The 14,465-nt window shown below is 42.4% G+C and overlaps 1 protein-coding gene across 2 annotated transcripts in view; it reads left to right on the top strand.

The window, feature by feature from the left end:
* Positions 1–13,141: 13,141 nt before the first annotated feature.
* Positions 13,142–14,465, top strand: part of LOC129814859 (copine-5-like) — a 204,872-nt gene continuing 203,548 nt past the window's right edge. The window contains exon 1 of one of the 2 annotated variants that reach the window (XM_055867955.1): positions 13,142–13,335. In XM_055867955.1, coding sequence (XP_055723930.1) covers positions 13,226–13,335 — 110 coding nt within the window. In that variant the 5' untranslated portion in view covers positions 13,142–13,225. Of the gene's footprint in view, positions 13,336–13,866; positions 13,889–14,465 lie in introns of those variants that run through there. The other variant, XM_055867956.1, reaches the window with a different exon arrangement.

Below are 14,465 nucleotides of genomic sequence, written 5' to 3'. Positions count from 1 at the left end.
CACACCGCAGAAATAGATCAACTCCACAGCCGGGTAGAATGCCAATTCCACCATGACGTTGTCCGAGGTAGATAGAGAGAGCTGCCTTGAATAGATGTGTTAAAACACACTTGTTCGAAGGAGAGAGTAGTGTGTTGATCTTGAGAACACACGTATAAACACACAGGGGTATGCAGACTGAAGTAAACGTGCAGGCACGATTAGGATATACAGTACAACAACAACAAACTCCTCTTGGAAGAAGAATATGTTTTACAGGTGAACAGAGGGCTTTTTAGTCACACACACACACACACACACACACACACACACACACACACACACACACACACACACACACACACACACACACACACACACACACACACACACACACACACACACACATGCCTTTTGGTCCTTCCGTCACGCACACTCACTCTCCCGCAGAGAGTCAGACACTCTGTAAGGGTGTGTCCTGTGGAGATGGAATGTTGGCCTGTGGAGATGGAATCTTTGATCATCAGTGCATTAACCAACTCAGGTAGTATCTAAACGGGGCAAGGCCCTCACAGCACACAGCTCTACTGACAAGACATTATCAATTTATAAAGGATTAAAATGCTTATTTTGGTCAAAATATACTTTACAGAAGACGTTTTTTCAACCTTCACCCTGACAGTGTTTTGCAGAGGAGGCTACATTGGGTTGTTGTAATGAGGTTCTCTTTCAGGCAAGTCGGTTCAACATCTCACTATGGGACACAGGTTCGTGCATGTATTCGCTTAAGCCTTATTCAATCACGCCTAACGGGCCAATCAGAGCTTTGAGGGTGTGAGCACCGCTCAATGCTCTGGTTTCCTCATTCTACTCCTTTTCACGAGTCTATTTGCTTGTGAACCGGTTTAGCAACTTTCTTCAGAAAACATACCTCTCTACTCAACTGTTCCCTTCGGTGTGGGTTACCACGCCACAACAGGGCGTTGAGTGGCTTCTTTTCTATTTTCAGGAATTCTGCTAACTTCGGCTTCTCTTTACAGCGTAACGTTAGCATGTTAGCAGCGCTGCTTATCGTCAGCTTTTCTTTGATGTGTAAACTTCTTGAAAACATTTCAATAAATGCAATTAACTTTTTTAAATGAATGATCCGATTGTGGAACTCCTCCACTCATTCAGTGAATGAATCAAAAGGGAAAGGGAAAACTTGCAATGCATTCAAGGCTTTTCAAAATCTCTGACCTAAATCTCAGAATCTAGGGTTTTTCTATTTCTTTGTTTTTCTCTTTCAATGGTGGAATCCGTTACCACAGCATCTAGTGTTGCTTGCTAGGTCTGTGAATGTCCAATGAATACATTTAGCCTACCTTGTATTATTTATAATCATGTTTTATGTTGGACGTGCGCTCACAATCAACTGTAATTGTTACAGTGTTTGGCCAATGATTTAATATTTATTAAAGATATTTCTTAAGGAGCGTGGCAGTCCAGCTTAACACAAAATAAATCGAACCCTACAAATAGGCCCATTTATTATAATCCACATAAGAATTAACACAAGACGCTGTAGCCTGCACGTACCCTATATAGGCTACTTGAACTGGTGCCCAGTGGACCTGCAGTCTAAGGTACAATGTAGGTACGGTACTGCATTTTCCCAAAACATCTGCTCCCTGGCGGCGATTCTAAATATTTCTTCAGATATTAAAATCCTCCTGCTGCAGTCTTATTTTCCACCTGGGAAGAAACGGATCAAATTAAGATCTGACCTCTGTAGTTAGCTAGCTATCATCACTCAGGTGGTGATGGCTACCTAATAAGCTAGCATCCCTTCTAGCGCTACTGTACTTTCACTACCCTAAATGTATAAAGACTGTCTTTATCTCCCACTCCCCTGGTAAATAAAGCATTCTGCCTACCTGGCTTCCAGCTATTGTTACCCCGTGTCTCGCCAGACTTCTCTATCTAGTTAGCAGCATGTGGAGTAGCTTGTCTTGGCAATTTCGGCCATTAACTTGTCCCAGTCTGATTCCCATCAGTTCTGCGTTACCTGCCTCAGCGTGGACCACACTGGCTCTCGTTGACCCTGCTAGATGTGCGCATAGCGGCCGTGCATGACTGGATCCACCGATCTACAGCTCAGGTGGGGCGCTCCGTTAATGCAGCTGCCCTCTTCTCTGTCTACATGGCAATACAGGCTAAGGAGCTGTTCAAACTCCCTGGCCGAAGGTGGTTGCACTGTTGACCAGGAGAAGTTATCAGAGTTAAGCCACCTTGCTGACCATTCCATCCGGACCCTCATGTGTACCGCTGAGGCTTCTGGGAGGGTCATGGAGTATGAAAAGCCCCCGTTCCCCACCACTGTTTCAGGGCTCCCCGTTCCCTCAGGGAACAGGTGAGTTCCCTTTCTCCTCACAGGGAGAAGTGGCTCACGTGCAGTCTCCCTTTGGGTCCTATGCATCGTAGGCCAGGGGTACAGACTACAATTCCTGGGGGTACCCTGCGTTTCATGGGAACAGTGCAGTCCATTTCTGAAGTGTACAGTGGGGGTCTGAAATGATTGACACTTATACATTAAGGTGGATGCTACCATGATTACTGATAATCCTGAATGAATCGTGAATAGTGATGAGTGAGAAAGTTACAGAGGGTCAAAGATCATACCCCCAAGACATGCTAACCTCTCACCTTTACCAATAACCGGGAAGGTTAGCATGTCTTGGGGGTATGATTAGGGCTGTGGGGGTCATTCAATTTTGTCAGCCGGTGATTGTCAAGCAAATAACTGCCGGTCTCACGGTAATTGACCGTTAATTAGCATAAACACATTTAGCATCTCCTGGCTTCCACACAGCCTACAAGCCACTGATGCTGACCTTTGGACCATCTACATGTTAAAAAGTAGAATAAATCCATGTAATATAGCATACAACATCACAATAAATCCATGTAATATAGCATACAACATCACAATAAATCCATTATTTATATTAGACAGGTCTAAAGAAACATGATATGAAGAAAATGTAGTCTATTTCAGAAGAACAGAATTGTATACTCTGAGTTGTTCTTATGTTAGGCCTGATGTGGCTATGGCTGTGGGTTACACTAGTTCATTTAGCAGACAAGATTTGCTTAGAATTTTGTGGCATTCTTTTTAAAATTATTTTCTAGTATGAAGAATACAATTGAACATAGCTTAATAAAATAGAAAGGATGTTTTCTCCAAATGATTTCAAAGGAAGTGTACACATCTGGCTATTCTGTGTTGAGCGGTTAACAAAGAAACTAGTAATCCTATATGTTTCATTTAGAATTATTTATGCAACTTTAGTTGTGATACAAACATTGGGCTATATGTTTTGATGTTTAATACATTCTAAGGCTGCATGATGGGACTCTAATGATGTTTAGAAAAAATTTGCACACACTTCATCACTCTCTCATTCACAATTTGACAAGCACTTGATAATATTCTCACTAGGCCTCGATATGCCCCCTAAATAATCCATGCCTTTTGCGGCCAAAGTCACCATTGTAACCTTGGGATGAATATAATATGCTAATTATAATTCCCTTCTCCCTTCTCCCGGCTGCAGTGCTCCGAAGCACCTCTCACTCACATGGCTCTCTCAGATGAAGCCAGTGCCCGTCACGTGATCGGGTCCTTCTCACAAGCATTTCAGATAAGAAGTAGGCTACAAGTGAAGACAGACACATCGGGGATGCAACTGCGCGTGTCCCTCTTGTCGAATTCTGAGGCGCATATGGATGATGTTAGATCTGTCCACATTTATCCTACTTTTCACCAGCCAACAAGATGAGTAGGCCTAACAAACAGCAAAAGCACCCGTCTATTGTATGTCAATCTACTACCCCCCATAGTCAAAAAAAAGTATCTATTTTATTGGTTAAAAGCAATGAGGCTCTTTGTTTAGCTTAAAATGTTGATAAACTATTAGGCTATTTTTTCACATTATAAACGCAGCAATGTTGTAACGGCTGTCGTCTTCCTCGTCTGAGGAGGATAAGTTAGAAGGATCGGAGGACCAATGCGCAGCGTGGTAATTGTCCATAATGTTTAATGAAAACATGAACACTACAAATACAAAAAACAACAAATGTGAAAACCGAAACAGTTCTGTCTGGTGCAGACACACAAAGACTTAAGACAACCACCCACAAAACCCAACACAAAACAGGCTACCTAAATATGGTTCCCAATCAGAGACAACACAAAACACCTGCCTCTGATTGAGAACCATATCAGGCCAAACACAGAAATAGGAAAACATAGAAATACAAACATAGACATGCCCACCCCAACTCACGCCCTAACCATACTAAATAAAGACAAAACAAAGGAAGTAAAGGTCAGAACGGGACAAATGTGCTCACGGCAGGAGGTTATAAGCGCAAATGTTCCAAAATGCAATCAATTAGCGAAAAAACACTGTTCTCCAAAGTGACTGCAAATATGATTATGCATGTAATGCTTTATTATAAAGGTGCATTTTTGTGGGTTAAATTATTTTCCCCAAACTTGAAACGCACACAAAGGTTATGTATGCCAGTTAGGTTCTACACCGGTTATAAAGTGGATTAATAATGTGCTTAATTTTAAGAAGTTACTTGACCACTTTAGTTGTGATACAAAGCTTATCAAAACATACAGTATAGGCACATGGGCTAGGATACATGAGGTGTGCGACTATGATTTGAAAAAGTCGCAGAAGAAGGTATGTTTTGTTTCTTGCCTTAATGCGCAAGCTGGGCATCATTCACAAGTGATAGGCTTATATTGTCACCCATCCGACTATTCTTAATTGAATGGTGTCTTTACATACAGTACCAGTCAATATTTTGGATACACCTACTCATTCAAGTTAAAACAAAAAAAAAACTATTTTCTACATTGTAGAATAATAGTGAAGACATCAAAACTATGAAATAACACATATGGAATCATGTAGTAACCAAAAAAGTGTTAAACAAATTCGTTAAAGTAGCCACCCTTTGCCTTGATGACAGCTTTGCACACTCCTGGCATTTTCTCAAATTTTGATTTGTTTAAAAAAATATTGGTTACTACATGATTCCATGTGTGTTATTTAATAGTTTTTACGTCTTCACTATTATTATTTATTAATGTAGAACATATTATAAATAAAGAAAAACCCTTGAATGAGTAGGTGTGTCCAAACTTTTGACTGGTACTGTATAATAAATAATATATGTGGGATATTAGTTTTGATTTAGAATGGACCATTATCATGCACCTGTCATCGGAACAAGGGCATGGGAAAAAATTATTATAAAAAAATTGCGAATGGAGGACGCTTTTCCCATGGTTCATTTTCATGTCAGCCAGGTAGGCTATACTCCTGTTGTAAAGCGAAGCAATGTGCTTAATATTAGGAAAGGTGAGAAATAAATATAGTAGGCCTTGTCTATAGAAAGCTGATGGGATCCTCCTGTTTTTAATAGAGGCCATCACTCTGTTTTCTCACGCAATTGCATAGCCTATAGAAATGTTGCACAACATGAGCTCATGGGCTCTCATGAAGTGTTTGATTATATTTTCGATCACTTTTGCATTGATGTCAGAGTGATTAGGGGGACAATAGAGTGCTGAGTACCAGGCAGTTAGCTAGTTTGGTGGGCTACTAATCACCAGCAGCAGCATCAGAGCTTGGAGCAGCCTAATTACCGTGACTAAACGGTCACGTGGAATTTGACTGCCGTCATGACTCGTGACCGCCGGTGTGGCAGTATGGTCACCATAACAGCTCTAGGTATGATCTTTGACCGTCTGTAACTTTCACACTCACATTATTCACAATTTATTCTGAATGATCTGTAATCATGGTAGCATCCACATGAATGTAGAAGTTTTTAGGAACATATTCTAAACATATTATATTCCTGTTCAGTGGATGATGTGTAAGATCCAAAATTATTTATTTACCTCTCTTACATGTGTGGTCTTTGTAAATGTCTTGGAGAGCCTTTTGCTTTCTCTCTACAATCTTACCACTGATCTGCACAACTCTCTCGGGTAATCTGACTTGTCCATGGGATGGAGCCAAACCAGGCAACTACACGAAATGTTAAGACAGGCTCCATAAAATATCTGTATAAGGAATATAAAACAGATTGATTGACAATCAGCCTTCTAAGTTTAGCAGGGAAAACAGTCTGGGTTGACATTTAGATAATAACACTCGCCCACTGTTGGCTCTAAAAGTTCCGCTTATTATCAACTATTGTACCGAAGTACTTATGCTTCTCCACTTGTTTTATGCTCTGGTCACCGATGGTGATTGCCTTTGGAGCTGATGGTTGCTTCCTAAAATCTATGATTAGGACTTTGGTCTTGGTGACATTCAGATCCAAGAAAGAAAGAAAGAAAGATAAATAAATGTTTGCCCGTGCTACGTCTCAATCCACTGCATCCGCCTGTTGGCTTTCTGCATCTGCGGTGGAAGGTGACCGAGCTACAGCTGTGTTTGTCAGACCATGAGACATCCCAAAAATCGGTCTTCTAACAATAACATATGTAGCGTCCGAACTGTATGGTCTATAGATATACCACTCTATGGAAAGGGGAGACTCTCACGGACATGATGGTGTTCTCCGTTTCGAGCTAGGATCCCCACAAGTGTAGCGGTTGTCGTCGGTGGAAGAAGGTGAGGACCAAAGAGCAGCGTGGTTAGTGTTCATCTTATTTAATAATAATCCAAAACTGAACACTTCAAATACAAAACAACAAAGTGAAAACCGAAACAGTTCTGTCTGGTGCAGACACACAAAGACTGAAAACAAACAAACAACCACCCACAAAACCCAACAGAAAACAGGCTACCTAAATATGGTTCCCAATCAGGGACAACGATTGACAGCTGCCTCTGATTGAGAACCATATCAGGCCAAACACAGAAATAGAATATCATAGAAAAACGAACATAGACAACCCACCCAACTCACGCCCTGACCATACTAAATAAAGACAAAACAAAGGAACTAAGGTCAGAACGTCACAACAACTGTCACAGGACTTGTCTGAAGTCTGTAACGCTGATGGGCCAACTTCAGTCTGTAGCATCTGAACCGTTTGAGCTACAAACTAATATGACCTCCACTATGGAAAGGGGAGACTCTCACAAGCACAATGGTGTTCTCTGTTTTGCTCTACGACAAGTGTCACAGGACTCATCTGAAGGTAACCTATACAAACAAATGGAAGTATAGAGGTAGTTTTGTGCAAACAAACAAATCATCAAATCAAATCAAGTTTATTTTATATAGCCCTTCGTACATCAGCTAATATCTCGAAGTGCTGTACAGAAACCCAGCCTAAAACCCCAAACAGCAAGCAATGCAGGTGTAGAAGCACGGTGGCTAGGAAAAGCTCCCTAGAAAGGCCAAAACCTAGGAAGAAACCTAGAGAGGAACCAGGCTATGAGGGGTGGCCAGTCCTCTTCTGGCTGTGTCGGGTGGAGATTATAACAGAACTATGCCAAGATGTTCAAAATGTTCATAAGTGACAAGCATGGTCAAATAATAATCATGAATAATTTTCAGTTGGCTTTTCATAGCCGATCATTAAGAGTTGAAAACAGCAGGTCTGGGACAGGTGGCGGTTCCATAACCGCAGGCAGAACAAATAACAAATATTTCCTGAGCCGCCTTATATCTCCTAGATATATTTGTATTTATATTTATTATGGATCCCCATTAGCTGCTGTCAAGGCAGCAGCTACTCTTCCTGGGGTCCGGCAGAATTAAGGCAGTTATACAGTTATAAAAACATTACAATACATTCATTACAGAATTCACAACACACTAAGTGTGTACCATCAGGCTTATACTCCACTACCACATATCTACAACACAAAATCCATGTGTACGTGTTGGTATAGTGCATATGTTATCGTGTGTGTGTATGCATGTGTCTGTGCCTATGTTTGTGTTACTTCACAGTCCCACTGTTCCATAAGGTGTATTTTTACCTGCTTTTTGAATCTGATTCTACTGGTTGCATCAGTTAGCTGATGTGGAATCGAGTTCCATGTAGTCATGGCTCTATGTAGTACTGTGCGCCTCCCATAGTCTGTTCTGGACTTGGGGACTGTGAAGAGACCTCTGGTGGCATGTCTTGTAGGGTATGCATGAGTTTCCAAGATGTGTGCTAGTATATTAAACAGACAGCTCGGTACCTTCAGCTTGTCAACACCTCTTATGAAAAAGTAATGATGATGTCAATCTCTCTTCCACTTTGAGCCATGAGAGATTGACATGCATATTATTAATGTTAGCTCTCTGTGTACATCCGAAGGACAGCCAGGCTGCCCTGTTCTGAGCCAACTGCAATTTTCCCAAGTCCTTTTTTGTGGCACCTGACCACACTACTGAACAGTGGTCCAGGTGCGACAAAACCAGGGCCTGTAGGACCTGCCTTGTTGATAGTGTTGTTAAGATGGCAGAGCAGCGCTTTATTATGGACAGACTTCCCCCCCATCTTAGCTACTGTTGAATCAATATGTTTTGACCATGACAGTTTACAATCCAGGGTAACTCCAAGCAGTTTAGTCACCTCAACTTGCTCAATTTCCACATTATTCATTTCGAGATGTAGTTGAGGTTTAGGCTTTAGTGAATGATTTGTCCCAAATACAATGCTTTTAGTTTTGGAAATATTTAGGACTAACTTATTCCTTGCTATCCATTCCGAAACTAACTGCCAGCTCTTTGTTAAGTGTTGCAGTCATTTCAGTTGTTGTAGTAGCTGACATGTATAGTGTTGAGTCATCCGCATACATAAACACACTGGCCTTACTCAAAGCCAGTGGCATGTCGTTAATAAAGATTGAAAAAAGTAAGGTGCCTAGACAGCTGCCCTGGGGAATTCCTGATTCTACCTGGATTATGTTTGAGAGCCTTCCATTAAAGAACACCCTCTGTGTTCTGTTAGACAAGTAACTCTTTATCTACATTATAGCAGGGGGTGTAAAGCCATAACACATCAGTTTTTCCAGCAGCAGAATATGATCAATAATATCAAAAGCTGCACTGAAGTCTAACAAGACAGCCCCCACAATATTTCTCTCAGCCAATCATCAGTCATTTGTGTAAGTGCTGTGCTTGTTAAGTGTCATTCTCTATATGCGTGCTGAAAGTCTGTTGTCAATTTGTTTACTGTGAAATTGCATTGTATCTGGTCAAACACAATTTTTTCCAGAAGTTTACTAAGGGTTGGTAACAGGCTGATTGGTTGGCTATTTGAGCCAGTAAAGAGGGCTTTACTATTCTTGGGTAGCGGAATAACTTTAGCTTCCCTCCAGGCCTGAAGGCTCACACTTTCTAGTAGGCTTAAATTGAAAATGTGGCAAATAGGAGTGTCAATATCGTCTGCTATTATCCTCAGTAATTTTCCATCCAGATTGTCAGACCCTGGTGGCTTGTCATTGTTGATAGACAACAATACTTTTTTCACGTCTTCCACACTGACTTTATGGAATTCAAAAGTACAATTCTTGTCTTTCATAATTTGGTCAGATATACTTGGATGTGTAGTTGCTGGCATGTCATCCCTAAGTTTGTTTATCTTGCCAATGAAAAAGTAATTAAAGTAGTTGGCAATATCAGTGGGTTTTGTGATCAATGAGCCATCTGATTCAATGAATGATAGAGCCGAGTTGGCATTTTCCCCAAAAATTTCATTTAAGGTGCTCCAAAGCTTTTTACTATCATTCTTTATATAATTTATCTTTGTTTCATAGTATAGTTAATTTTTTATTTAGCGTAGTCACATGATTTCTTAATATCACATACATTATCAAGCATTTCACACATATTATTCGGATACTGACTGTTAACACTTGGTGGTCTATTGCAGCTTCCCACAATAATGGGTTTTAGGTGAGGCAAGTGAACCTGTAGCCATATTACTTCAACAGTATTTAACATTAGATCGTCTCTAAGCGTTACAGGAATGTGGTTCTTTATATAGACAGCAACACCACCCCTGTTGGCATTTATGTATTTTCGGTAGATGTTATAACCATGTATTGCTACCACTGTATCATCAAAGGTATTATCTAAGTGAGTTTCAGAGATAGTCAGAATATGGATGTCTGTTACAAGCAAGTTATTGACTTCATGCATCTTGTTTCTCAGGCTGCATGTGTTCATATGGGCTATTTTTAGCACTTGTCTGGGTTGCTTGATTGTTTTTAATGCTTTACTGGGAAGCTTATCAGAAGTAGACTTGATAGTGCAGGGTGAGCTGCACAAAGTGGTCTTCCTAGTAAGGCACACCGCCTCAGGGCTAACAGTATAACTCTGGTTCATAGGCTCATGATTACTGCATCCAATAGCTGTTGGATTAACAGAAGTATTCAGGGAAATTAGAGGGACATAAATTAACTTACTTACATTGTGTCTGCCAACGGCCCTAGGGTAATGTGCATTTGATACAGCATTATGACGACTCATTGTCACAATGGTAGGGATTAACTGAGCTGGTCTTGGGTCATTGATAAGTCATTGTTTCAACGCAGCCTTGAAATGCGTGGACAGAGTTCCAGGAGCCAAGATGATTTGGATGGACTCCGTCATTCCTGTAAAGTATCTTCTGTTTCCAGAAGGTGGCAAAGTCATCTATAAAAGTAACTCCAGCAGAGCTACAGTAATATTTTAGCCAGATGTGTAATGCCAGCAGTCTGCTGAATCTTTCACACCTGCGGCCCAACGATGGCACTGGACCTGAAATGATTGGCTGTTTTTTGGAGTCTTTTCATGCTAGAATCAGTTCTTTAAAATGCATTTTCAGATGTTCTGAGCTAGTCCTCTTGATGTCGTTTGACCCCACATGGACTACAACAGTGTCAGCTCCCGGCATCTGTCATAGAACAGTCGGAAGCAGCCTTGTGATGTCCTGTGCTCGTGCTCCTGAGTAGCACAGGGTTTTTGCCTTGGGGACCGAGATGTTTCTCACCATAGAGCTGCCTATGATGACAGCTGGTGATGTTAAGTGGGCCGGTCTCTCAGGACAGAGACTTCAAAACCTTATTCCTTATGATTTATTTATTTTTACTCTATTTTTTTGCTATTTATGAATGAGTTACTCAATGCATTTCTGTGGGCTATAGTAGTAAAGGCTAAATTTAATAATTTATCAAGTAAAATGAATTATTAAGAAATGGAGACCTAAAGGGGTCCTAAAATTCTAAATCAAATAGCTAAATGATCCATGGTATGACTACCTTAAAACAATTCCATATGTTAGCTTAGTCATATTTATTTATTATTATTAAAGAAGGTTGACTAGAGGCGGGCACAGTAGGAGCTGCCCAGTTTACTGTGTGCCATTGTTATCACAGGGCCAGTGACAATTGTGACTAAGGCTGTCGCAATTACAAATGGCAAGGTCTCACTCCTCCTCCTCTTCCTCTATCTTTGCCAGGCCATGCCAACCCCCTTATTGGACACATCTGCGTTAACACCACCCACCCTTAGCCTGCACTCACCAACCCCAGCCACCATAACTACCATGCCCTTTACAGGCATGACTCTTCTACCAGGGAAAGTGGTGTGTGTGTGTGCCGTGCTGTGCCGTGAGAGAGAGAAAGTGAAAGGAGAGGGGTTAAGGGACGTTATCTTTGTATTTGTGTTTGTATGAGAAGGAGCAGGGTTGTGTGTGTCTGAGTGCATCTGAGAGAGAGGTTGGGTTGTCACTGTCAGCCTAGTTCCTGTTGTAGAGAGAGACCAGCGTGAGCCCATGTTGGGGTGTAAATTGATTTCTGGGAGCCAGACCCTTAGTAAGAACTGGGAGCATTGAGGTGGAGGGCAACTTTTACAGATGAAAAAGCACCACTATCCTGTGTGGCTTCTAGTCTCGAGATTCACTTTGTGTTCACTGTCTTCCACAGAAAAATTGTGGGGGGAAATAGATGATCGCTCGATAAAAGCGGGTCGCTCTATGAAAGCAGCACAAGCTGCGCCGACGACTTGGGAGCTGTCCACCAACGTGGTGCTGAAACGTGACACACTTTCAATGTAGCTCTGTACATTCTCTCTCGCGCTTTTTCTTTCTTTTTCTTTCTCTCTCACACATATAGTTATGTAACAGCAACAACTGACTAAATGAATCAATGGATCGATATCTAAAAGAGCAGACGTGTCGATAACTGCATAGGCCTAATGCATCCATGTCGGATTCAGGTTTCCTTTAGAGTTGGAAATAATGGAATTATAATTTTGGTAACCTACATTTTTTTAAATTTCTAGCAGCGCTGCAAAATAATTTTCTCACAGAAAATAACAGATTTAGTTTCTTCTTGCTGAGAGAAGTAATATTATCCCACCCACACCCATGTGTCAAAACGGCTGTCCATCTCATTATTACACTTGGAACTGTGACAGCAGCAAACCCAGAGCTGGCCAGCTGTAGGCTATGCATCTGGCTAAGAGGCGGGCATGGGCTGGTCTGGGAACGCCCGCGTGGAATAACTTGTGTAGAGAAGGGAGGTGGAGTACAGAGCAGTAGTGTAGTGTAGAAACCGCTTTCTCTCTCTTCAGTCTCTGGTCCGCGCAGTCTGAGCTCATCAGCCAGCGGTTCGAGTAGAGCTCTGCTTGACGCGCAAAGAGCAGGTCAGCAGGCTACTCCCCTACGATGCTCTGCCTGTCAGCGGTGCGGCAACAGCTGTAGCTAGCGTGGTAGAGCGGCACGTCGCTTTCATGGTCTCTCCAGCCAAAACTGCACTATCTTTGGACAGTTTGCTAAGTGCGCTTCTTCAGAGAAAGGCTGTTGGTGTCCGGTTTCCCTGAATACCTCTCTCCCACTCTCCCTCTCCCTCTCTCTCTCTCTCTCTCTCTCTCTCTCTCTCTCTCTCTCTCTCTCTCTCTCTCTCTCTCTCTCACTCTCCGTCTCTCTCTCTCTCTCTCTCTCTCTCTCTCTCTCTCTCTCTCTCTCCGTCTCTCTCTCTCTCCGTCTCTCTCTCTCTCTCTCTCTCTCCGTCTCTCTCTCTGGCTGTCTCTCTCTCTCTCTATCTCTCTCTCTGGCTGGCTCTCCCGGTCTCATCGCGGTGGGCTGGCGTGTGATCTGATCTCCGACCTGTCCTCGCGACCCACCGGGAGGGGGGACACGACACAATCACCACCCAACACGCGCTCGACTGGGGCCAGGCTGTGCGAGTCACGGATCGCTCCCGAGTCGCCCCGCGCGCTCGCCCTTGGGCTTGCGCCCATGGAGGGGGACGTCATGGACAAACTGGGGGACATGGCCTCGGTTTATGAGTTCGACCCGATCACCGGGAACATTCCCGCTACTAAAGTAGAGATCACCGTCTCATGCAGGTAAGTTGTTAACCCCGAGTGGACCGGGAGTCTTTGATATTCAGTTCTAAGTTCTTCCAATATTGTTCCAAAGCTGTGCTATTCTTAACCGCAGTGGTCCGTGGTCAGTTGTGGACGTCCACGTGTAGGAATATCCCAAGGCTTTTCGTGTATGCTGTGATGTTTGGCAACGCCTTTAGAGAACATACCGTTAGTTTTACATTTGGTAACACACCACTCAGCAAGTAGTCTTCAACTGCTGTTGAACGGCCCTAGGATAACGCACGACTGGCCGCGCGTTATGGCGAGGACAGATAGCCTATGGATCGTAGATATACAATGAGTATACAAAACATTAAGAACACCTGCTCTTTCCATAACTGGCCAGGTGAATCCAGGTGAAAGATATGATCCCTTATTGATGTCACTTGTTAAATCCACTTCAATCAGTGTAGATGAATGGGAGGAGACACGCTAAATAAGGATTGTTAAGCCTTGAGACAATTGAGACATGGATGTGTGGCATTCCGAGGGTGAATGAGCAAGACCAAATATTGAAGTACCTTTGAATGGGGTATGTGCAACTCAGTATTAGGAAGGTGTCCTTAATGTTTTGTACACTCAGTGTATAGTCTTGTGATTGTGCATAGCGTCAGTGCAAGATAGGGTCAGTGCAGATAGTTCAGATAGTAACCATTAATCAACTGAGATCATTAGCAAGCACGCTGTAGCAGCATCACATAGTCAATTCAATATTAGGAAGGTGTTCCTAATGTTTGGTGTACTCCGTGTAGACATGTAGACTAATGGATACGGGGGACTCACTGAGCGTGGAGGGGTTTTGGGTGGGACTGCTATCTGCATTCGACTCAGGTAGGCTGTGGCTGAATAATACAGGATAGGAAGTTACAGCTGAGATGTCAGTATCGCAAATGCTGTTATCTTTTTCACATCAGCTTTTTTTTTTTTAAATTAGGGATCAATTCTTTCATTGAGGAAAGTTACACTTGGATTGAAAACAAAAGTGTCAACTACACAGACCTGTGCGCTTTGTTTGTTACGTAATTATCATTGTGCTCCAGTGCCACTTTCCATCCAGCCGCTCTCCAGAACCTAGCTGGATGAATCACTTTTCATAGATCGGCTGGCTC

Source organism: Salvelinus fontinalis, chromosome 18 (genome assembly GCF_029448725.1).
Source record: "Salvelinus fontinalis isolate EN_2023a chromosome 18, ASM2944872v1, whole genome shotgun sequence".
Classification (NCBI taxonomy): Eukaryota; Metazoa; Chordata; class Actinopteri; order Salmoniformes; family Salmonidae; genus Salvelinus; species Salvelinus fontinalis.
Note: the sequence above shows the minus strand (reverse complement) of the source record. Positions and strands in the feature narration are given on the sequence as shown.